The sequence below is a fragment of the Haplochromis burtoni genome, unplaced genomic scaffold (genome assembly GCF_018398535.1).
Source record: "Haplochromis burtoni strain Fernald_Lab_line unplaced genomic scaffold, NCSU_Asbu1 Contig_577, whole genome shotgun sequence".
In the NCBI taxonomy this organism is placed as follows: Eukaryota; Metazoa; Chordata; class Actinopteri; order Cichliformes; family Cichlidae; genus Haplochromis; species Haplochromis burtoni.
This window is the reverse complement of record NW_024582938.1, coordinates 164,471-191,320: the sequence shown is the minus strand read 5'-3', so window position 1 is coordinate 191,320 and position 26,850 is coordinate 164,471. Positions and strand designations below refer to the sequence as shown.

The 26,850-nt window shown below is 41.1% G+C and overlaps 1 protein-coding gene across 4 annotated transcripts in view; it reads right to left on the bottom strand.

Annotated features, from left to right (window-relative positions):
• Window positions 1–653: 653 nt before the first annotated feature.
• The window catches only part of LOC102306604 (RNA binding protein fox-1 homolog 3), a 131,313-nt gene continuing 105,116 nt past the window's right edge, over window positions 654–26,850 (bottom strand). For 2 of the 4 annotated variants that reach the window (XM_042214507.1, XM_005948440.2), the window contains one exon: window positions 654–6,169. In XM_042214507.1, coding sequence (XP_042070441.1) covers window positions 6,163–6,169 — 7 coding nt within the window. In that variant the 3' untranslated portion in view covers window positions 654–6,162. Of the gene's footprint in view, window positions 6,170–20,311; window positions 23,286–26,850 lie in introns of those variants that run through there. The other 2 variants (XM_042214505.1, XM_005948439.2) reach the window with 1 other exon arrangement.

The following is a 26,850-nucleotide window of genomic DNA, read 5'->3' as shown; positions in this document are numbered from 1 at the left end:
ATACTTTCCCTCATCTCTTATTCAGTTTGTTTGCTATTGTACATTAACAGAATGTTTCATCAGCTCAACCTCACATGGACATCATGACGCTTTCAACAGCATCTCTTTTAAACTCAGTTACAAAGGAATACTTTTCCTTTCATAACTCCATGTTTCTCAATCATAATACACTAACATAGTACGAGTATAACTATATAAATTTAAATTACTGTCTCCTTATTGTCTCAGGTTGCATGTTTCTCACACAGCACACTGGTATTCTCAGCTTCTTGGTCTTTCCTATACTACTGCACTGCAGTGGTATAGAAAACTGCAGGAATGTCTTAAAGACATAAAGACCTGGATGGCCGCTAACTTTCTGCTTCTTAATTCAGATCAAACTGAGGTTATTGTACTCGGCCCTGAAAATCTTAGAAATATGGTATCTAACCAGATTCTTACTCTGGATGGCATTACCTTGGCCTCCAGTAACGCTGTGAGGAACCTTGGAGTCATTTTTGACCAGGACATGTCCTTCAACGCACATATTAAACAAATATGTAAGACTGCTTTCTTCCATTTGTGCAACATCTCTAAAGTTAGAAATATCCTGTCTCAGAGTGACGCTGAAAAACTAGTTCATGCATTTATTACTTCCAGGCTGGACGACTGTAATTCATTATTATCAGGATGTCCTAAAAACTCCCTGAAAAGCCTTCAGCTAATCCAAAATGCTGCAGCAAGAGTCCTGACAGGGAAATCAAAGTGAAGTGAAAAGGATGGACAGGGTCAAGCAGACTGTGGCGGTCAAACAATGCTCACTTTGTGCTTTTGTGTTCTTTGTGCCAAATTTGTAACCTGTTTCTTCTATTGTACAGTTTTGGGCACCCAAAGAGAAACTGTTGCTTCAGTTTCCCATTCTTCTGATTGGCACCTGACGTGCTCTTCTGCTGCTGTATCCCATCTGCTTCATGGTGTGACATGTTGTGCCTGTGGAGATGCTCTTCTGCATACTTTGGTTGTAATGAGTGTTATTTGAGTTACTGTTGCTTTCCTAGCAGCTCGAAGCCATCTCACCATTCTCCTCTGACCTCTAGAAACTGTTGCACCACTTAAATCCCATTTCCTCCATATTCTTAAGTTTAATTACGAGGTAGGCAAGTTCTTACAACCGTGTCAGCATGCCTAAATGCACTGAGTTGCTTCCATGTGATCGGCTGATTAGATATTTTGTTAATGATCAGTTGAACAGGTATGTCTAAGTGGCTTGTGAGTACATATTCATATTTATTTTACCATTTAATTTGACCTATGTATGTTAGGTAGCTGAACTGAACTGATCTCATAATATTCAGTCACCAACTGCAGGCTTGCTGTAACACAACTAATGCCGCTGACCCAAACCAAGTCAATCAATGGAAGAGTTTCAGGGGAAAGAAATGTTTATTAATAATCATGTTAGTAATAACTGTAATAATAACTGTGATAATAATGTACGAATATTGTAATAAATAGTATTGTTTCTTTGAAGCACATTAAAAGCACACATAAATCAACCAGTTAAAGAAATACCATCCAACACACACACACACACACACACACACACACACACACACACACACACACACGCACACACACACTGTAGAAGTACACAGACACACGTGTACTTCTACAGTGTCACTTGCACAGGTTCAGTCTCACATTAAAAGTCTCTTTGTACACATTAATACAGGTTTTTGCTCTTGACATAAAGAATAACTGATACATAAAGAGTAGAAGAAAACACTGGAGCCTCGAACACATAAATAAAAGCAGACTAAAAAAATGCAAACATGTAAGTTAGGTCTTTTTTTCTTCAAATTTTACTCCATAGTCACCAGTCAAACCTTTGTGCTTTGGGATCTGCATAGGACCGGGAGGCTGTTGGCATTCAGGAGTGAAAAACGTTCAAAGGCAACCAGATCATTTAAGTCAAAACTGCTGAAGAGAAACAGATCATATCACCGGATACAAATTCATTCAGGACAGTCTTTTGTTTGCATTTCTGACGTGTGTGCATACGTTTGAAATTTATATTATTTTGAATAAAACTTCAGACATACTAGAAATGAACTAGCGTCTGCATTTATCCTGACTGAAAACCAACCGTCAAGGCCAAATCGTTTTCAGTTTTCTGCCGTACTGTAAAACACCCCTTTTTTTTACTGACAGGTGAAATCAGCAACATTTTTGAAATGATTAGTTTGAGTATTGTTTCATGCACACATGTAACAATTATGAGGGGTTTGTGTGTTTGGCGGAGCAGAGGAGAACACTGGGGAAAAATCACGAGCTTATCCACTCGAGAGCAGTTAGAAATTCTTTATTATGTTTTATTTGATGTTGTTTTTTTTATAAAATGGAAGAAATGGTGTAGAGAAGACAGTGACAGCAGAGACTCGAGGCTGAGAATCTACCGTTATCTCCTGGGCCATTTTAGCAGGTGCCCTAGATCTGGCTTCCATTGTCCCAAATTATTTCATAAACAGATTTAGAAAGAAGTGCATAGTTAAAGTGAGGCATATGGGTAACAAATCTAAATGCCAATAATATTGATCTTCTATAGCAATAACATTGTTATTCCAATTAACAGTTGGTTCTGCTGCTAATGACAACTTTAAATTGTTGTTCGTGTGTTTTCTGAATTGGAAACAGTTTGGTAGCCTACTCAAGAAAGAACACTTGTTGGAAATACTGTAAAGGTTATGTAAAGAGTAAATATTGCAGATCACAGTATAATTTCTATACATTTACAACAACACTCCAGGCTAAGTTAGTGGGCTGATCAAAGGACTCCAGTAAGGACTTCACGTTTTCACTTGCATGGGTTAAGTTATATACATGTACGTACTCTAAAATATCTTCCAGCTTTTGTTTTGTGCATAGTTCTTGGATTTGTGCTCACTGAGCCTGATGTTGTGTGAAACAAATAAGAGACATCTTTTATTATTATTTGGATAATGTGGGCGTTAAAGTAATTAAGGACAGAGATGAATCACAATATAACTTAACCTCACTGAGGTATTTAAAAGACAACTCTCAATAATAATATTCATAATAATAATAATGATGATGACTGAATTTCCCGGAGGAACCTACCCGGGGGATTGATAAAGTTCTATCTGTCTATAAGATTTGATAACTCCTTGTAGGGAGATAAAAATGAGATATTTAAATAAAATGTTGTCAAATCCCAGTACTGGTGAAACACCCACAGACCAACTGTATGCAGGATCGGGGCTTATGTAGTGTCCTTCAGTTTAAACCTGTCAGAACGTGTCTTTGCAGCAAGTATTCTGTGACTTTAGGGTGGAGGTCAGTGGGTTAACGGGGGAGGTAGGTGTGGTTTTGGCTTATGGGTGGATGTTGGGCTCAAGTGTGGAAGAGGGGGAGAGGAGGTAAATGAGGTCTGGTTGCCAGGAGCTTTAAGAGTAATAGCTGCTTTAGGGCTCGTATCTGAGGTATACACAATAGAAACAAATGGGAGTAGTTTTGGTAGGAAGCCCGAGGATTTTTATATCTCGTTGCTGAGTACGTGTACTTAATGCAAACATCACATTTTCTGATTGGGGAAGGGAAGGACGAGGGTAAAAGGCCATGCCACAGGGGAATACCACAGCTAGAGTTAAAAGCTACTTCAGACCTTTAGATAATCTCTCCATCCAGCAACAGATGAACATCATATACAGTACATGTAAACAAGCCAAGAGAAAGAACAACAAGGAAAAAAAGAACAAAAGTAAATTACAATTAGAATAACACAGCAGCGATCGGAGGAAACCTGATCTCTGCTAAGATTGACATCGTTAGAATATTTTTTGTTAAGTCCCAGTTCATGTCCAGCTGCCTGATCCCACTGCAGAAGCTTTTTCCCAGATGAACAACTCAGCAGTGGCACGCTGAGGGTGTGGTAGAGGCATCGTTAAAAAATCTGTCTGTAGACACATTCACAGATGCTCATTTAGTCTTTGAAAGAGTTTTTAGACATTCATGTAGAGAACAGTACGGACAACCAGTCTTTCACTGCGTGAAGGAGAAAGAAATGCAGCACTAACAGTGTAACAGTGCATCCTGTCACACAAACATCTGCCTCACTGAAACACCAGAAAAACAGGAGAGGAAGTAAAATCTGGGTCTCCGGGACAGTCATCAACATGATGGAGACATGATATCACCACGGTCATAAGAACGGAGTCACAGCACTAAAGGCACTCCAAGGCCAGCGAGTGATCAGCTTAAAAAGACAGAATTGGTCCAAAAAGGACAAAAGACAAAGAGCCAATTGTTCACACTCAGCATGAGCTTGGGTTGCCTTCGTTCTGTCACACCGAGTTAGATTACTGTGGCCTTTCAGTTGTTTCCACCTCCATCACTTTATTAACTGATGTAAATGAGTACTGTCCATGGGATCACTTAGTCTTATAGACCATGTTACCTACATTACCAAGTGCTATGCATTAAAGTAAGAGTGCAGTGAGACTCAAATCCTCCTCTGAATTAAAATAAAGATGTAAAGGTTTCAGTGTCGTCATATCCATAAATGTGGTAAAACATGCTACGACCCACAAATCAAACAAGTGCATGTGGGCGTCCTGCAGCAGAGCGTCTCCATTTCCAACAGGACGCACTGCTAAAAGTTTCCCCACCTCAGACTGGTCTCGTGTTTCTTTGTTGTCCTGTTCCTCACCACAGCATTACCCTCAGCACCACGATGACACTACGACTCAGCTACACAAAGACAAACCAAACAACTAAAACTCTCTGTAGTACTTCACACTTCAGCAGGACATGTCTGTTCACCTTTGGGACATGACGTGATCGTGAGGAGGAGGTCCAGCATATTATCAGAAACATGTTACTATATCATTTACACGTGTAATAAATATACAGAATACTGTTTGTTCTTTTGAAGCACATAAAAAACACCATCTGCCTAAAAAGTTTAAGTTACATTCAGTAGCTGAACAAAAGAGAAACATGAAAGAACGACACATCATCACACTTACACCACGTCCTGCGTCAAAGCTGAAAAATCAAACGTATGTCCAGGAGGTGGAGATCACAAATGACTATATTTATATATAAATACTTTCTTCTTACTGCCAGTACAATGACTACAACAATAGTAGATGACAACAGCTGACTCTGCACCATGGCTGTGTTTTTAGTACAATGTGTAAATACAGAAGGATGTCAGCAGGAATCCATAGAAACAGAAGAGTTTACACAGACTTGCTGTCACTGTGTGACTTTTCACTTTAACCCCTCTCTTAGTCCTTTTGAGTGGTGGAAGCTGAAGGCTGTGTTGAAGCACATCATCATTTCCACTTTTCATTTTTTACCCACTCTCTGTTCCCAGCCCTACCCTGCCTGTGCCAACACAATGCACAAGAGCAGTTTTTACTCCACGGCACAGTAAAACCACAAGACTGTGGTGACATCAGGCAGCCTGTCATTAATGTCCCACCTCGCTGGAACTTGAGTCGAGCTTGTAGAGGAAACCCTAACCCTTTTTCTTATCTGTGTGTATTTTTGGATTTAAAAGGCAGATTTTCTGACCGATACAGACGTTATTAGTGGAAGACAGGCTCAAAAAGCTGTAATCTCATTATGTAGTGACAGGCCTGCTGGACCAGTTGCCCCACACACCTTAACACACACACACACACCCAGCAGAAGACATGTGGGGCATGGTGGCTGACCTTCAAAAGTCACGGGGAGCTAGCGTCTCCTCATCTCCTCTTTGAACTGCACACAGTTTCTTTTTTTAAACATACTTATATAATACACACATATGGTATATAATATGTATATACACAGAGTGATGTTTGATCTTTTCAGAAACCATAAACTTAAAAAAGTTTACAAAAATAAAAATGTTTTATCGTGACCTTCCTATTTGGTCTCTAACACTCAGCAAGGCTTGTTTTTCAGGAGTTGGAGCTGGTCGGCTCCTCTCTGCTCCCAGGCTACAGACTCAGCGGTCCAGGTCCGGCCTTACAAAGCAGGCCCTTTGTCCATCCCCTTAATTCTTGACAGAAGGCCATTTTTTTCTTTTAGTTGATCTCTGTTAGTGTCCTTCTGTGTCCACGGTGATCTTCTCTCTTTTTTTTAGCAGGTGTCCATCTGTACTCACTGTTTCGTTTATTTACTAAAAGAAGAGGGCAAGAGCACAGAAAATAAGCAAGTCAGTGTAAATAAGCTGCACATCTTCACTGGCTTTTACACTCTACTGTACGCATCATGAGCATAATCTACTGTAGTATCCAGCCACTGAGAAGAAAATATGCTGGAGGATTTCTTTCCTGCAAGCTTATAAAAGCACAGTTACAACAGCAGCAGGAGTTCAACCTAATATTTGAACTTTCAACAGTCACTAACAGCTTTTGTATGGCTCATGTTTTTTATTTTGTGCTTTTTGTTGAGAATTAAATTATTCTCTGTGATTTATAACTGTCACCTGAAGCTGCTTTACTGTAATGAAGTGTAGAGTAATGTTACTGGCTGTTCCTTAGAACAGTTGGTAAGTCCACAGCTTACTAAGAACGTGGTTATTTCTTATATTCACCATGTTTTTACACAGTGTCCTGGCTTTCCAGGAGAAAGTTGCAGAGGTTGTCCAGGGTTCACAAAGTTATCAGTGTTAGTGAGATAAATGAAAACAGAAAATGTTAAGAAGAACTTGAATGACAGCGTTACTGAATATGACACGAGGTTGTGTTGGAAAGAAGGGTCCAAGGAATTCTGCAGGCTGCAGCTCCTTTTAGAGAAGCAGAGCAACAATGAACACGGATGGGAACTGATAAGAGTTTAGTGATTATTCATTATCAATATCACTTATCAATTCTCATTGGCTCCAGTTTGAGGGTCACCATCACCTCTCAGCGGCATATCAAAGACATTACATCCATGCACATTAACTACATGCAGTGTGATCGAACATTCGTGCATGTTGGAGGTGTTCCCCGCTTTGTTGTGATCGGTGATGTTAAAAAAGTGAATGCACATATTACACAGAACACTTGTCTTAAAAGTAATTCCCCAGGATAAAGACATTCGTTACTTTCATGTTACTGTGGTGGAGCGTGGTAGGCGGTGCCGTGCAGACGCACCTGCATGGCGTCTGCAGATCACGCCCGCGGTGTTAAATCACGGGGAAGCAGGGTTGTTGTGGTGGTGTGACCAGTGTAAAAATAAAGATGGCTCAAAACACGGATCTGTGGCCCACAACAGAGCCAGAGAAGGGAGGAGCTGTCCCAGATCATGGCTGACACGGCGGCTATCCAGTGGGAGCAGGTGGCGGAGGTGCGTCGCCAGCAGGAAGAGCTGCGGGACCAGACCGAGCGCCACCTGAAAAGGATTGGGCATCTGGCGGCGCTGCTCTGGGCCTGGGCGCCACCCCTACAGGGGTGTCACGACGGTGGTGGAGGAGCCGAGTGAGGCACTTCAGCAGCCGGAGGCGGCAGACGAGGGGCGCAGCGGTGCTCACGGCTGTGCCTACACGGTCGTGCCGGTTTTCCAGGTACCGGGCGTGCCCGGCCTCCGGACCAGCGTTGCCATCACCGCTGGAGACTTTAGGCGGCCTACGCAAGAGACACTGCCCTGTCATCAGGTTGGAGGCCGGGGGGGAGTAGGTTTGGCCGGATGGCTCCCCGACCTCAGTCGGGCGATGGGGATGTGTGGTGGGGCGTGGTCTGTGGTGCCGTGTGGCTGCACCTGCGCGCCATCTGCAGATCACGCCCGCGGTGTTAAATCACGGGGAAGCAGGGTTGACAGGATTGCTGTGGTGGTGTGACCAGTGTAAAAATAAAGATGTCTCTGTGGTCCCGTCGTGCCATAATTCCAGTTACTCTGTAAGATGATCTGAACACTGTCACATAGTTACCACTGAACAATATAAACCTGAAGGCTACAGTCACACACACCAACACAATCCATCCCGATGACCTCACACGTGATCTTTCTCTGAGCGTGTCGGTATGAGCACAAAGCAAAGATGAAAACCAGCACAAAGAGACTTCATAACGGTTGTCACGGTGATTCTACTGTAGCAACATGAACAGGTAGAACCGGAAGCTGCAGCCTGACTGCTGTTCAGCAGCAGCTCAGGTTATCACGGTGCTGGGTCAGCACTTCCTCAGCTTCAGCATCACTCTGCGTTCTTGGCTAGCTTAGAATATTCTCCACATCATTAAACGCTACCACCTGCTGGAACCACTGACTAAAGGCAGGATGGATTCATACTTTTGTGTTCTTTATGCCATTTAATTTGGTGGTTTTCTCTCTAAAGCACCTTGAGACGACTGTTCTTGTGATTTGCTGCAAAATGTCAGACACTGTCTCTGAGACAGAGTGATGCCACAAATGCGACAGCCTAGTTTGTCGTAAAGAAAAAGTATGCACAGTCGGAAATGTCTGATTAAAGACTCATGTTACGATCTCTCCCTGAAACAGGAGAGCACTTTGTAAAGATAATGATTGATTGCCTTGGAGCGTCAGTCTTGTTTTGGTCTTTGAAATTTGTACTGAGGATATATACAGAAGGTTTCTGTTTCATACAAAAGAAATGATTCAGTATATTCTCTGGAGATTTCACTGTGTGTAAATATTTATTTTATTTGGTTGGAACAGATCACAGAATCTAGTTTTCTGTTTTGTTTGTGTTCATCTGTAACACTTGAAGCTTTTGACTGGTCACAATGAACATAAATGACAGAATATAAATAATATTTAAATAAAATGAACCTTATGTTGTAATATTTCATTTAGGAGTAAAATGAAACCTTTAAGCTTGGAAGAAATAGTGATTTGAGTTTTACTGGAATATGTTGTGATGTTAACAGAACCTCTGTAATTTCAGGGGGATGTTTATTGATTACTGCTTGTATGTATCACAAAAATATCTTATGAGGGAAAAAAGGCAATCAAATATAAAAGTTTAGAATAAACCACAGCAGACCAAGAATACATCATACAGAACAAACAAACAAACAAACAAACAAACAAACAAACAAACAAACGCTGACACACATTTCAACTACCAAAACATTTATGTCTGAAAATCTACTGACAATAACTTGTGACATTACAACACAAGATCAGCACAATTTAAAACCTGACAAAGTGACATAAACATCAGTGACAGTCAAACAGACGTCTCCCTCTGTGGCTTTATCCAAACAAACGAGGCCTTTAAATGCGTTGTGTTGCTGCCACAATCACAGCCTCCGGTGTTTGTGTTGTAGAGAGATATGTGTTGTACATGTGTTGTAAATGTGTCAGCTGAAGTGTGAACTGACTGAATGGGTAACAAAAATAAATCAAAACGTGTCAATAACTTGAGTCCATGTAAGTTTAGTCAAATTCTCAAGACAACAGATGTCAACATAACGTTAAGTCATGTGTCTTCACAAAGTTTTGTGTTTGCTTTGTGACTTTTATGACCCTATTAAATCTTCCCAAACATCATAATAAAAAATGAATTCGTGAAATGCATCAATCCATCCATCCAGAGACGGGCTGGAGCCCGGATAAATCTCCAGGCTGTTGTAGGGTGAAAACACAGAGCCAAAGGACGACTTAGACTAACTCCACTAAGTCTTTGCACTGTGGGCAGAAGTCCATTCAAACATGCTGCAGTTTAACCAAGCACAGCACATACACATAGAAACACATTGAGTTCATTTCTGTAAAGTTTTAACACTAAGAAAAGCAGCAATATGAAAAAGGAAACCGCTGGATTTATTTGATCTTTTGTTATATTTTCAAAAGTCATTAGATCTGCTTTGATACGATGATCACAGATACATTTGAACACAATAACAAAGCAAACTGTCCGCCTCTGTCACCAAATTCAAATGATGAAATGCACAATGATGATGATGATTTTCTTTACAGTCAATATTAATTTGTAAATAATTCTTTTGCTTTTTTAAAATTCCTGGCTTAAGCATTGGGCATCTGTAAACAGGACACCGAACAGCTGTGAAGAGGACTGATGTCACAGGTTTAAAACACACATCACTCCTAATCATTTCCAGCCTCTTTTGGATTCCTGAAGAGGAACACACACACACACAGAGTTGGTAATAATACTCTGTTACATTTCTTTCTACATTTCTTTCAATGATCAAAGCAAACATTCGTGTGTGTGACTGGAAGAGCACAGATAGTTGAACACATGTGTTGTATTATTTATTATTTACATGGTGGTTATAAGAAGGAGATGTCCCATCACCACTGAAAGCACATTTTTATACATGGAGTAGTAGAGATATTTCTGCAGATCTCTACTACTTTCTGTTATACAGGCAAGTTTTTCAGTGAAATGTGATCATTTAGAAAGCAATTTCTAAATAATCTGACAAATTGGTTTAATTATTTTATGTGATTAAATTCTTTTGGCTATACAACACTTTGGACAACTTTTGTTGTTTTTAGGTGTGCATCATGGGTAGATAAGCTGCTGGGTTTAAGAGCTTCTGACAGCCAAGCCTACAAGTACCTCAAAACTTGCATACCTTAAGCCAGAACAGTGAAAGCTGGTCATCATAAATACACGCTGCAGGGTAAATTTAGAAAACACTTGGGTGGACCACAAAAGAGAAGATGATGGTGGCTAAGGAACAGTACAAACAAGATCACCTCACTTGAGGACTTGGTTCCTGGAGTATTTAAAAATAGACACTATCTCTACTTTTAAGATTAGGCTTCAAAATTTCCTTTTTGCTAAAGCATATAGTTAGGGCTGGACCAGGGGACCCTGAATCCTCCCTTAGTTATGCTGTAATAGGTGTAGGCTGCCGGGGGATTCCCATGATGCACTGGGTGTTTCTTCTTCAGACACCTTTCTCACTGTCACTACCCGATCTGTACCGGAAACCTGATCAGTACCACGCATGTGTGAAAGGCCACTACTTCCAATCGAAGCATTTGATGATAGTTACGAGTCAGAGTATCTGTCAACACCATCCTTCCAGACCATCTCCGAGGCAAGCTTTCCCAGATGAATGTGCCTGATCCCATCTGCCGGTGGATCACTGACTTCCTGACGGACAGGAAGCAGCATGTGAGGCTGGGAAAAAATGTCTCGGACTCCCGGACCATCAGCACTGGCTCCCCTCAGGGCTGTGTTCTTCCTCCTCTGCTCTTCTCCCTGTACACCAACTGCTGCACCTCCACCCACCAGTCTGTCAAGCTAATCAAGTTCGCAGATGACACCACCGTTATTGGGCTCATCTCGGACGGGGACGAGTCTGCCTACAGGAGGGAGGTTGAACGTCTGGTGACCTGGTGCAGCCACAACAACCTGGTGCTGAATGCCCAGAAGACAGTGGAGATTATTGTGGACTTCAGGAAGCTCACAGCCCCACTCCCCCCCATCATCCTGACTGACACCCCCATCACCTCTGTGGACTCATTCCGCTTCCTGGGTACCACCATCACCCAGGACCTGAAGTGGGAGCCCACCATCACCTCCGCCATCAAGAAAGCCCAGCAGAGGATGTACTTCCTGAGGCAGCTGAAGAAATTCAACCTGCCAACACGGACGATGATGCAATTCTACACTGCAATCATCGAGTCCATCCTCACCTCCTCCATCACCGTGTGGTACGCTGGAGCCACTATCAGGGACAAACAGAGACTGCAGCGTGTTGTGCGCTCTGCTGAGAAGGTGATTGGCTGCAAACTCCCATCTCTGCAGGACCTGTACACCTCCAGGACACTGCGGCGTGCAGCCCGGATCTCAGCTGACCCTTCTCACCCTGGACACAGTCTGTTTGACCTGCTCCCCTCAGGCAGGAGGCTCCGGTCCATTCGCACCAGAACCTCTCGCCATAAGAACAGTTTCTTCCCCTCTGCTGTTGGACACATGAACAATAACCACATGACTGTCCCCACCACTAACACATGACCCTACGCTGTGTCACTGCATCATTTCATGTTTGGCACTGATCACCACCTGCACTCATGTATATATCTTTCTACGTAGCACTCATAATTCTTATTCTCATGTATATCTCATGCTCATATCTTTCTTTCTACATAGCACTTTAATTCTTATTGTTTGCACTGAAGCACCGCAGCAATTTCCTAATGTTGTAAACCTCAACATCTGGCAATAAACCCCATTCTGATTCTGATTCTGATTCTGATTAAGCTGTTAACAATAATAAGCATCTCTTACAATGTTTGCAGTAATGAAACATTTTAATATAATGTACACAAAAAAAAAAAAAAAGATAGTTACAGATCAGGACTCCCCGATCCGTACCGCGCATGTGCAATGTTTTCTTCTTCTTCTGTTTCATTTAATGGCAGTTTACTCCCCAGTGTACGAGGATACTGCCTCCTGCTGACCGAGCAAATGAACCCTATTGTAAACTGAACTATTGTCATTACAAATCGTGTGTGTATGTGTTAAATTTGATTTATTGATAGTCGAGTGTGTTTATGCTCGTCCGTGCGGAGAGGATTGTTGGAATAATGATGATGATGTCCGCTGTCAGTTGTCAGTAAACACTTCATCTGGCTGATGAATCTTTACGTGACATATTACTAAGTCTGTATTATTAACTCTGTAATTCGGCGCCATTCTTCTTATTTTCGCTGTTGCTCAATCGGGGGACGCTCTCTGTTGGGGAGAACAGAATGAATTAGTTTTACGGATTATCCATTTTTTAAATGTCCCGGGCAGTCGAAAAAGAGGCAGAGCTGTCGAGAAATGCTAGGAGCTAACCGGGTGCTAACCGTGTCATTCAAATATATTAACTGTCACAATGTTGGCAAAGAGAGGAAGTGACGTAAGTTTCACGCATGCGTGGTACCGATCGGGTTTACGGTTCGGATCAGGTAGTATCAGGTGGAATATTATTTCAGTGTCTCTGTGGTATTATTCACACTTAGTATTATTGCTTTTGCATCACTTATGGTTTATCATTTATCATTTATGGTTATAGAAGAATCCTGCATTCCAGGTTTAATTATATCCTTGTTAATCTGAGCTAGATATTAATGTATATAGATTATCATCACTTTAATTCAGTCTATTGTTGGTCTGTATTATTCTTTCTATCTGCTTAAGCTGTCCATTAGTGTATTTACACCTCTCGATCTGGTGGGTCCAGCAGGGCCTGTTCCAGTCACTTGGACATATTCAGGCGAATAACAACATGCACATAGTTATGTAAAACACGCACGTTCACAAACACACTTATGGAGAACTGTGAGGGCGTCTCAGGACATGCTCCCTGTTTGACACACACACACACTCACAATCGACACGAATAGATATACACACCACCAGTGTTGGGACTAACGCGTTATTAAGTAACGTGTTACAGTAACTACGTTATTATTGTGGTAACGAGCACGGTAACTAGTTATTATGCCAAAATCAGGAACGCGTTAGTCGTTACTGGGATTTAGATAGGGTCGTTACTCGTTACTTCGTGTGGTGGCTATCGCGGAGCTTCCACAGATTCAGTAACATTAGCAAGTGGTGGAGGCCAGCAGGTGGATGAAGGAAAAGGGACGCAGAAGGAAAAGAGACCCGAGGCGGCCGCCGGTCCAAGTGTGAACTGAACTTCAGGTAAGAAGTTATGACCTGCAGTCTCTCTGGGTCAGATATGAACCAAGTTTAGGTGGAGTTTATTTTCGTTATTCTGACTTTTTCCGTACTGCGTGCTAGCTAGCATGACGGAGTTTCTATACAGCTGGGTGGTGCTATGAAGTTAAATGATGTTGAACTTTATTTTGTTCATAAGTTATTAGAGTTGCCAACCGTCCCGTCTGGTATTCAGAGAAAATATTACGCGTTTCTTATTGAGGTGAAAAGGAACAGTTTGTCCCGTAATTCAGCTACAATGAAAAAGCACAAAGCTGGAGTTATTCTGTGTCTTTGCTGCACAGCTGCCTCTTCTTCTCTCATTCTCCCCCCTCCCTCTCCCGTTTCTACTTCAATCATGAAAACTGATCAATGATCAGCTGATCGTGCTCTCTTGTTTGTTTATCGCTCACTTTGCGCCGAAAGAGGAAACCAGCGGATGTCGCGCTAAACAACAGCAGCACGTTTAAGCTTGATCAGCTGTTGTTAGAATTTATTTAATATTAATTTCTAGTATCAGCTGATGTTTGCTGGAGCCACAGCTGTAAAGCTGCTGGTCATGATATGGTTTGGTTATCTGGTGAGAGGGAAACATGAAGATGAAACCAGGAGATGTCCTTACTGGATCATCAGAGCTGTGATGGAGAAACAGGTTTACCTTTTAGGTGACATGAATGAGTTGAAGGGAAGTTATGAACTGTTTCTGAGAGACAAATAACACCAGGATCCTTTTTTAGGTAGCTGACAGCTGGTAACTGTGCAGGGGCGGATCTAGCAAAGTGTTGCCAGGGGGCATGTAGGGCATTAACAGGGAGAGGGGGGCACAAAGAAATACTTTTCTTTCTTATTCTCATTTAAAATGTCTAGCTTTTAAAAAATAATTATCTGAATCTTACAACAAACGATTGATAGATTGATGCATATATACCATCAGAACAGTGTACATCACTGTCACAACAGTGTTTATTTTCATTCAAAGGCTTTATGATTTTTCCTATAATGGTGGGCCAGTCTCTAGTCAAAATGCCCGGGCAATTTTCTGTCCCAGTCCAGCCCTGTATGCAGCTCATCTGCAGTCTGGTGTTACCTACATCTTCCTATTCAGAAGGCAGAATTTCTGAGTTCTGAGTACAATCGAAAGCACCACGACTGCAGTTTTTGTGTTGGATGTAAAAGGCGCACATGACGCTGTGACGTAGGCTAGAATCATGGCAGCAGTCAATGACGGTCCAGGCGTGGGATTTCTCTCGTGGAAATATGCACATTATCTTTTCCTTTCTATTGGTAGGTGGCACAGTGCACTTGTGGCAAGTAAGCAAGCTAGAAGACTGGCAAAGTTATGGAAGCAACACATTAACAAGAGAATTCTGAGTAAAACCAAAGTTACTTTCCCTAGTAACTAGTTACTTTGAAAGTAACGAGTAACTTGAAGTAACTGAGTTACTTTTGAGAGAAGTAACTAGTAATGTAACTAAGTTACTATTTTAAAGTAACTTACCCAACACTGCACACCACACACCCTGGTTTTCTCTGAGTGCTGGACTGAGTGGAAACATCTGGAGGTCATATAAGGGGAACTTCCTGAGTTCTGAGAACTGACTGACATCTTGTCTTTCTCAGATGGCCCCGCCCCTCCCTGAGCTTGGTTCTGCTGAAGGTTTCTTCCTGTTGAAAGGGAGTTTTTCCTTCCCACTGTCGCCAAAATACTTGCTCAAATTGGGGTCATATGACTGTTTTCTCTATTTTCTTTGCATTATTGCAGGGTCTCCGGCCTCGAGGCAGACTGAAGAAAAGGTGGATGGACAAAATCAAGGAAGACATTAAGACCGTCAACGCATCACCTGAGGACGCCTTGGACAGAATTAAACGGAGAAACCTTTGCTGAAGAGCGGACCCTGCATCAGCCGGAACAAAGCCAGGATGAAGAAGATTGCAGGGTCTTTACCTTACCTTACAATATAAAGCACCATGAGGCATCTGTGATTTAGCACTACATATATATGAGGTGAATTAAAATGAGAGGCACGTTGGCCTAACAAACATTAGCCAAGAGACAGGAGAGTTGAAAATTAAGAACAAAGCAGCTCTCTGCTCATTTGAAGAGTCTGAGAAGTGATGTAAAGAAAAACCAGGATGATTTTAAACAGAAATTAACCAGAAGTTTGCCAGACCTTCTGCCAAACAGCAGCTGTACAGTGGGACGATAAGTGAAGTGGAGGTGTGGCTGGAGAAGCTTGAAAACTGGGCAATAGAGGCAAACTGCTCTCATTAACTCCAATGTCAATAGAGCTTACAGAAAGGTTAATTATTTGGAGTCAAGAAGAAATAATCTCTGCATCTTTGCCAGAGGGGAAGGAAGGCGACTCAACTCTAAAGTTCGTACAAGACCAATTTGGATCTGAACTCAGCAGGCCAGGTGACTTTGACCTTCAAATACAAAGGACGCAAAGTCGCTAACCCGGAAACCTACAAATGGGGCACCACCAAGGCCACTGTGGAATATACTACAGAGAGAAGACTGTGCTCTTTGACCATAACAATGCCTCAGAGATTGTACAGAGGAGATGGTGATGGAGTTGCAGTGCAGCTTGAGAATAGTGCCTTTAAATGTAAATGGTTTAAAAACCCAGTGAAAAGAAGACAGGCATTGACTAAAATGAGGAAGAAAAAAAGCATCATACCTCTCCTACCAGGAACATGTTAAAATGGGGACGTTTGGATATAAAAATATATTAGTGAGACTCGAAAAGACTGTAGTGAAAAACAGTATGAACATAATTCAGCACTGTATTTATTACAGTGCTGATGTTATAGCACAGGGCCTCTAAATAATGCTTTACATTAAAGGTGCTAGCACCTATGTTTTTTTTAACCATTACTGAAATAATTTATATGCTTTTGATCCAATACATGCTAAATGGACACAGTGGAGGGAGTCATGCCCAGTGACACGTCAACATGGACTGAGCCAGGAATTAAATAACTGAGCTTCCAACATCTTACACACACAGACTGCTCATGGAATGGACTTATTATAATTTAAATAATAGCATTTTATTCGTTTATTATTTATGTTGTTAATCATTGTTTGCTTAAATTTCTAAAACAGAATTAAAGAATTTAAATTTAGCATGACCTATAGGTGGGATATGGTGGACGCTTTATTTATCGATTCTTGGGCAGAGGCTCAAACATCTGGGCCACAACTGTCTAAAGTATGTTAAGAACAATTTGTAGTAAAGCAAATAAACAGCAGAAACACGCACTGCCTTGTTTCAGTCGCAGTCCACCAAATCAATCAAGCAAATAACATTGCATCAACTAAAACTCTATAAAATCACTCTATGCAAACTGCTACGAGAGTTACTTTACATTAAAGTTCATACAGTGAACTCATACAAGCCTTTACTGTGAGCATCACCTCAGGTCCAAGACTGGAGAATAAATGATGTCGATAACAGAACCCACAATAAACGGATCCATATCAGTTTATAGTCATATTCAAAGTGCACAAAGCCTGCTGTTGGCCATTGATAGGTAACACATGTCTGACCTGCTGTCACTTGGATCTGGAGCTGTGCTGGTTTGACCCGAATACGAACAGAGATTTTTAGCTAAAATAAAAAAGCAGCGTCAGCGCCTTGGCTGGCACTAACACACATGCCACAGGGCTAATGTCTCAGAAGGTTACAATGAGCTAATGATCTAGTGAGCTAGACTACATTAGCAACATGTGTGACAGGATTTAGAGAACAAATAAAAATGAGCAGATGATTTATAAGCCACAGTAATATCCCTGTGTTATCAGAAGAGTTTGCACGTTTGCTCACGCTGTGGCATAAAGGAGCTGCCTATTGTTTTGGATTTAGGGAAAATGTATTTAGACTTCTTAACTCAAACATCAAAAACATTATTATACTATTAATAAGTAGCTTAAAAGTTAAGTAACTAAAGTAAGTACAATAACTGCATCTGAAATATTGCAGAGTAGAAGCAGAAAGCAGCAAAAAATGGAAAACCTAAACAAAGTACAAATTTACATTAGCGATTATTAAACTACTTGAGCAGATATATTCAGTTCCCGTCCTCTCTCAGTGTGTCTTAGGGGTCGTGAGACTTACAGTACTGCTGGTGGTGGTGAAAAGCTCGGTGCTTATTCAGCTCTCAAAGATGTTTCTAAAGCCATCACACATCCATCTCTGTAGCAATCTCTCAGCATTATTATTCAACAGATATTCGTGCAGGTGTTAAATAGTTTGACCAAACAGTGTGGATGGAACTATCTTTTTGTTATTTGACTGAGAGTACTGAAATATCAGGTAACTAAAATGTGTCCTTCTTTAAGAGTGAGAAGCAACAAGATACGAAGACTAGACTGTGCCATGATCAGCTGCACTTTTAAATGTTTTATTATTATTTAATTGTTTATTTATTGTCATTAGTAGTAATATTGATTTATTCGTTTATCATCATTATGGTGAACATCATAAATCATGACCATATACATATTAAAGCAGGGGGCAGAAAGAAAACCACAGTTTCATAACACTATTGTGAGAAACATCCTCTGTTGTTCCTACATGTGCATACATGTAATTATTGCCTCCACAGAACACGAGGAGTCATGAAACATGAAGTATTGGTATATAAGCTTTTTGTTATACACTTGTCTATTAGAGACATTCAGCAGCAATGGGATACCTCCGACCTCCTGGGCACCGTGGCAATGATCAGTAGACTGAACAGTTCTCATTTTGCAATGGTTGACACAGCTCTTCCTCCATACTGTGTTAGAAAATCAATTCATGCTGAGTTTAGATAAAAAAAATATCCCACTCTTCCACTCACCTTTCAGGTTTCATAATGCAACACTTTCTTTTAGCATTTCTGATGCAGTTTTAGCTCCTTGAGGGGCAGGGACAGGCGAGGGTCAGGTTTGAGTCCATCTAAGTCAATATGAAACTAAACTCCTGTTCATAGACGGGAACTGGACAAGACCCCAGCAAATGTGAACATATATAAAAGTTTTAGCAGTTTGCTGGTTTGGAGCTTTCAGGTGTGTTAACGTAATGCCACAGTCTTTCAGGCAGTGGGTGTCCCAGCAAATTCACCCCAAGTTCAGAGTGCTGAGAGAAACTGCATAAAACCCACTTCTCAGACTCTAACATGTAACGTGGTAACTGAGGCCTGTAAAGTTCAAGATTAGAAAAAGACCAAGTACAGGGAGTGCAGAATTATTAGGCAAGTTGTATTTTTGAGGAATAATTTTATTATTGAACAACAACCATGTTCTCAATGAACCCAAAAAACTCATTAATATCAAAGCTGAATGTTTTTGGAAGTAGTTTTTAGTTTGTTTTTAGTTTTAGCTATTTTAGGGGGATATCTGTGTGTGCAGGTGACTATTACTGTGCATAATTATTAGGCAACTTAACAAAAAACAAATATATACCCATTTCAATGTATTTATTTTTACCAGTGAAACCAATATAACATCCCACATTCACAAATATACATTTCTGACATTCAAAAACAAAACAAAAACAAATCAGCGACCAATATAGCCACCTTTCTTTGCAAGGACACTCAAAAGCCTGCCATCCATGGATTCTGTCAGTGTTTTGATCTGTTCACCATCAACATTGCGTGCAGCAGCAACCACAGCCTCCCAGACACTGTTCAGAGAGGTGTACTGTTTTCCCTCCTTGTAAATCTCACATTTGATGATGGACCACAGGTTCTCAATGGGGTTCAGATCAGGTGAACAAGGAGGCCATGTCATTAGTTTTTCTTCTTTTATACCCTTTCTTGCCAGCCACGCTGTGGAGTACTTGGACGCGTGTGATGGAGCATTGTCCTGCATGAAAATCATGTTTTTCTTGAAGGATGCAGACTTCTTCCTGTACCACTGCTTGAAGAAGGTGTCTTCCAGAAACTGGCAGTAGGACTGGGAGTTGAGCTTGACTCCATCCTCAACCCGAAAAGGCCCCACAAGCTCATCTTTGATGATACCAGCCCAAACCAGTACTCCACCTCCACCTTGCTGGCGTCTGAGTCGGACTGGAGCTCTCTGCCCTTTACCAATCCAGCCACGGGCCCATCCATCTGGCCCATCAAGACTCACTCTCATTTCATCAGTCCATAAAACCTTAGAAAAACCAGTCTTGAGATATTTCTTGGCCCAGTCTTGACGTTTCAGCTTGTGTGTCTTGTTCAGTGGTGGTCGTCTTTCAGCCTTTCTTACCTTGGCCATGTCTCTGAGTATTGCACACCTTGTGCTTTTGGGCACTCCAGTGATGTTGCAGCTCTGAAATATGGCCAAACTGGTGGCAAGTGGCATCTTGGCAGCTGCACGCTTGACTTTTCTCAGTTCATGGGCAGTTATTTTGCGCCTTGGTTTTTCCACACGCTTCTTGCGACCCTGTTGACTATTTTGAATGAAACGCTTGATTGTTCGATGATCACGCTTCAGAAGCTTTGCAATTTTGAGACTGCTGCATCCCTCTGCAAGATATCTCACTATTTTTGACTTTTCTGAGCCTGTCAAGTCCTTCTTTTGACCCATTTTGCCAAAGGAAAGGACGTTGCCTAATAATTATGCACACCTGATATAGGGTGTTGATGTCATTAGACCACACCCCTTCTCATTACAGAGATGCACATCACCTAATATGCTTAATTGGTAGTAGGCTTTCGAGCCTATACAGCTTGGAGTAAGACAACATGCATGAAGAGGATGAAGTGGACAAAATACTCATTTGCCTAATAATTCTGCACTCCCTGTATTGGTTGTTTGTCCTAGTTAGCAGAAGAAAGTCTCTTCTCTCTAAAAACAACAGTGTGGTTTGGGTGTGCAGAGTTTCATCTGAACAAACTACAAGACTTCTGAAACAAAGTGATGAAGTGTATCAGCATTCTAGGGTCAAAGCTGAGGCATCTCTGCAACAGCTAATACTTAAAGTGGGTCGTGCAACAGTTGCAAAGAGTTAATGAAATGAAAAAAAAAAGTGTTGCAATCCCCAGACCTCGACAGAACTTAAAATACTATTGCTGGACTTTAAGAGAGCTCTCCGTTAATGAATGCCCACAAACCTCAATGAACTGAAGCAACATCATGAAGAACAGTGGGTCAAAATTCCTCCACAACAAAGTGATTTACTTGTAAAGACATACAGAAACAAAATAACCAGCTCTTGCTGCTAAAGGAGATTCTACAGGCTGTTGAATCATGGGGTGTATTTGGTTTTTCACAGGAGTCCTGGGAAAATGTTGTTGTTACATTCAACATACACACAGTAACATTGTAACTTTTTTAAGTTCTCCAGGCCTCTTACAGGACATTCAAAGCTCTTCAGTAAGTGTTTGCTGCCTTTTGTTCCATTCTCTGTCGAGATTGTCCCAGACTGCTGAAACATTGTTGAGGTTGTCTGGGTTAATCATTCCTGCTGCTGCTGATTTTCAGTCTAGTTCCTGTATAATTTGGTATATCTCAGCCTTTTCTCGCTGGTTCCTTTCTTAAAAATGGCTGCCACTGAAAAGCACCCACCCTAATTCTGACGAGCCTTCAGAGAATAGTACATGGATCAGCTGATCATTTCTCAGGTCCTGTGTCAAGCCTTTGCTTTTGCGTTGCTATTTCTGAAGGACATGACACTGTTCATCTATTATAACATTTTTTTAGGTCTGCCATGTCTTTTTTTGTCCTCTATTTGTCCAGTTTCCTCAAATATTTTGACACACCATGTCAACATATGCTAAGATTTCAGCTAATAGCTCTTGGAAATCACCTGGTTGGCACAAAAATACAGTTTTGCGCCTGTCAAACTGTGTTATGTTTGAGTGACTTAAATGAACGGTGGTTGGAGACTGCTGTGTGACCAAAATTATTGTAAAAGTGAGTAATCAACTAACAAAATCCCAACCTTTGACATGGTTGGTTTAATGGCAGGGACCAGGTCTGAGTGCATCGAGATGGCCATAAACAGGAAAGCAGTGACAATAAGATGATATCAGTTTGCTATCAGTTTTCAGTTGAACTGGTTCAAGAAAACATTGTGATACTGCAGCAATTTACTGTAATACATTGAAAATCTGTTGCCACTTGCATCGTTGTGCTGCTGTTCCTTAGGAATCTACTGTAGTGTCATATTTTTTCTGTCTTTCTTGAAACTGTCAGCATTTTTCACAGTAAATATTAAAGTTAAGTGGCCCAGCTGGTCACATAGTGCTAAATGGATGGGAAATTTAATTCTGGCATATTAAACTGTTTGTATCTTTGTATTTGACTGAGAGTGTCTGAAGATAAAAGCACGAGACTGTGAATACTGCACATATTAATTTAACTAATCCTAACATATTATACATTTAGACATTAAATATTACATTTAATCTTACACCTTTCTATTAAGATCCTCTGTTTAGTCCAGTTCAGCTCTGCACTGAGTATGCAGTGGAAGTCAGGCTTGGCACTAAATGCTCTAAATAAATAGACAGAGCCAAAGTTTGGGCACTGTGGTCACAGCCTTTAGCCACCCACCCGAAGCCACCCCTCTCACTCTAAATACATAAATATTATCACACACACACACAGCGGGTGCAAAAGGAGACAAGCTTTCCTGGGTTACATTTAATGCAATTTACAGTAAACTGTTTGCCAAAAAAAGTTGCTTGTTTCAGTATTTGAGCCCACTAAAGCAGACTGGCTGAGGCTAGTTACAACATGTGCATCTGTCTGAATTTACAAGAGTTTTCCTCTGAATTTTTCTTTGCCAGTCTGTTTGAGAAAGATTACAGTCAGTCTGAGCTGCAGTGAGACAAGACGCTTCCCATCCAGTAACCTTTATACCTGCCTCATGTCCAACAGTGGTTACCTACAGGTGGAGTCTGCAGGCTCAACTTCTGTTTACAATCAGTCACTGACAGCAAAAACACACAATCACTCAGCAGCCTAACCCTAACCCTGAGTACTGAGACTTTAAACAAACAATTTCTCTGAAAATGGTCAAGGTACAAGAACTGGACTGAAAATATGTGAAAAAGCAGCTCAAAGAAAAACTTTGAAAGGTCTTGAGAACGCCTGGAGAATTAGCTCAGGACCACTTTAAAAACCAAAAAAAAAAAAAAAAGGCTGGCTCCTTGGAAGCACAACAGAAAGAAAAGAGGGATGGCTTAAGACTTTTGCACAGCAATGAACATATGGATATAGGAGTCTAGGTAAACAGATTTAAACTGGCACCAAAGGCCACTTCAAAGGAGCCGAGTCACAGGGCAAAACAAAAGTTTCTTTGAATTTCATTAAAGTCTAGTTTTTGGTCGGCTCGGTCCACATCGGCTAAAACTGTCTTTGTTCAACTTTTTCAATCCAAACATTCAAATCAACACATTGTTATTTACAACAATAAGTACAGTACATCAATAAATGACATCAGTAAATGTTTACAGTCCGTAAACAGGGAAGCAGTTTTAAGAGAATTCTTGCATGTCAGAGTTACATCTGCCACCTGGAAGCATCTTGCTGTGAGTTTTTCACGAAGGGGGTGAAAGCTGTTTTTAGCTGATTTGAGTTTTTGCTTTTTATGTCTGCGGCAAAGGAAAGGGGGGCCTGTCTCCCTCTTTTCTAGTAGGGAGTGAAGCGACTGCACCCTCCTCTGTAAAGGCTAGCCTGCAACATCAAAGATGAAAAGCTCCAATCAGTATTCAGTAAAGAATCATTCTCTATCTATCTATCTATCTATCTATCTATCTATCTATCTATCTATCTATCTATCTATCTATCTATCTATCTATCTATCTATCTATCTATCTATCCATTTGTCTTGTTTCCCTGTTTTGTCCATAGTAAATTTGTGAAAAACATTTATATACACTGTAACTTTAAAAGGTATATTATGTGAAAAATTATATTTATTGTTTGGATTGTGATAATTGATAATTTTCTGCATTAAGCTGACAGATACACAGATTACACATTCGATTCAATTTTATTTTCATAGCTCTGAATCACAACAGCAGTTTCCTAAAGTTATGGTATAATGTAAGGTAAAAACCCTACAATAATACAAAGAAAACAGAGAAAACTCCAACAATCCCCTATGAGCAACCGCTTTGGCAACAGTGGGAAGAAAAAACTCCCTTTTAACAGGAAGCAGGTTTAGAGGGGTCAGAGATTTCTTCCTGTTCTACTGTGACCGGCTGGGGTTACGGCATGATTACTGTATGGTCATACTTCATATATTTATTGCTGTTTGTAACATGATTTGCTGTGTAAACTCAAAAATATCAAAGTGCCAAGCAAACGCTGAGACAGTCCATGAAACATTACAGTTTTTCTCAGTCGCTTTGGTGCTTTTCTCAGCTCAGAATGAAAATTCTCAAAACCTTTAGTGCAACCTCCACAACATTTAGTCATTTGTGCACATCATAGTGTCTCCTTCCTCTGAACAAACTGCAAATGCTCTTGGACATGTATCAGTTGCTTTCATACAGTTCTCTGCTGTCGACAACAAATGAACTCTACTCTTGGATGCTGAATAGTCGTTCCCAATAAAACTAATAGTCTTCATTTCATTGCTTGAGTCTCTTACTTACAAAATTGTTGAATTAATTTTCAAATTTGATACCTTTTGTTATTATTTTCTCCTGGAAAGTCTCTGAAATTCACCAATTTCTCTCAGATGAACTTCAGCTTTCACTGACGAGGGGATGTGGGAAGTATTAGTTGTAACCAATGACAGGCCACTTGTTCACAGTTACTCATGGATCAATCCCATGAACCCTCAATTGGCAAGCATATATGAACCGAGCAGGACATGGTGTGTACCATTTCTACAATTCTGTGACACAGAAATGGAAGGTCAGCATCGTGGAAGAGGGGTGAGGATGCAGGGAGTTTGTCCCCCCTGCATCCTCACCCCTCTTCCACGATGCTGACCCAGGGAAGAGGGAGAAGACGCCAAACACATACGCAGATCCCTAATGAAAGTAGGGCAACACTTGTTGTCCATGTTGTCAATCACGGCCTCACAATGGATGAGGCTGGTCGGAGGGTGCGACCAAATGTTGGAAGAACCACTGTGAACTCAATCGTTCAAACATTTCGTAGGGAGAACAGGTATGTATAGTACTGGACATAATATCTCATGTTTAGTGTATATTACTGTAATTTTGCTGTAATCTGCACCACGAAGGACTGAAAGACAACCTTGCAGAGGTGGAAGAGGGGCCCTTTTTACCCTGCAGCAAGAGGAAGCCATTTGTGTAACGATGACTGCAAACAATGCAAGACAGTTGAAAGAAATTCAAAGCGCTGTCATAGAGGATAACGATGTGTTTGGCAATATTGGATCTATGTCAATTACAACAATTCACAGAGTGCTCAAGAGAAAAGAAATGTGCACGAAACAATTGTACAAAGTGCATTTGAACCCAACAGTGAAAGACTGAAGGAGATGTACGGGTAAAACACGTCTTGTATGTATACTCTAATGTTCAGCACTGTAAACTGTTTTACTCTGTGTAGTTTCATGCAGTAGAAAAGCAATTCTGTGTATATACTCACAGAACATACAAAATGCATTATGTTACACAAGAAATGTTGTTACATTTCTCTCTCTAAAGTGTGGAGCTGGAAGCCAGAAAACCACTGCACACATTCGTACGTTGATGAGGCGGGTTCAGTCTGGCCAAAGGCAGATGGCGTGGAAGAAATCACACTGGACAGAGAGCAACCACTGATGTCCCACGGAGTGAATGTTACAATGTGTGCAGCCATCTCAGACAATGGCATCCTCACCCATATTCCCCTCCATACAATACACAACATCTCCTGACTCTTTTAGACACTCTTCACTGGGACATAGTCCCTGAGAATGAGTGGGGTGGAGGCCAACTCAACAAGTATGTTGTTGTTTGGAATAATGTCACTTTTCAACACTCACACATGGTCACACAGTGGTTTGAGATGACAGAACGCTGGTTGAATATCTGCCTCCTTACTCCCCACTCCTTAATCAGATAGAGAAGTTTTTCTGTGCCTGGAGGTGGGAGGTTTATGACCAGCATTCACATGTGCAAATGGCCCTGCTAGCAGCCATGGATGCATGTGACGACATCACAGCAGAGTCATGCAGAGAGTGGAGTCGCCACTCCAGGAGATACTTTCCTCGCTGCATTGCAAGGAATTATATCTGTTGTGATGTAGATGAAAATATGTGGCCAGACAGACAGGAACATCTGGATGTGCCAGAGTGATTCATGTGTGTTCAGTTACAATGTGCACTGTTGTATTGTTCACATTTGTGCACAGCTCGACCAAAACGATGTTTCTCATGTTTATTCTAAATAAGTGACTGTAGAGTTTTCTTTGGCACAATAAAAATGTGAAACACGCGTATTCAGTGTCTTGTACTCACTTACTTCCCTAACTACAGGGATGTCAGTACAAAAAGTGTATAGTGCTGTCTTGAGCATTTTCAGGTAGTGTCACCGAGTTCTGACCTTTTCTTGGAAAGCACTGAGAGAATACTGAACACTCATAATGACAACATGACAAAGCTATTTGTCTATGTTGTTCATCAAGATGGTGTCACGACTTCACATTTTGGTGACACTGGCAGCTTCATTGACATGAATACTTGCTTTTCAGGAATGGATTATCGATTTTGAGCAAGTGACCTGCTTTTGCAGGTTATCCACTAGGTTTTGCAGTTTGCACCAATTGTTTTGAGAAATACACTAACTGCTGTGCAAATGTTAATAGTGATGTGAGAACAGCACCAAAGCGACTGAGAAAAACTGTAAACATTTGTCGTAGGCTCTGAGGTTTGTGTAATGGGCCCTGGATTCCTGTGGAAAAAGTACTTACAGCGTATATGTCAAAAATACTGAACTATGATATCACAAAAAACTATTACTGCAGGACATTTGTTCAGTAGCCTCCAATAGTTTGGATCAGATCTATTCATTCAAACTGACAACACTGTAGATTTAGTTAGAGGGGTATGGCGTTATTTTTGTGCCACTATTCTGAGCGCATGTAAAAACATTTGCATGTGCAAGTGTTGCATTTTGAGGAGAAATTTATTTTGAGTGAAGAAAAGCTGAATTTGAGTGAAAAAAATTCATTGCTGCGTGCAAACGTCACAAAGAAGCATCGTCCTTCTGCAGTGCAGAGTAGCCTTCAAAAAGATGAGCACTGAAGAATATTTATAGTTAATGACTAATGAAGG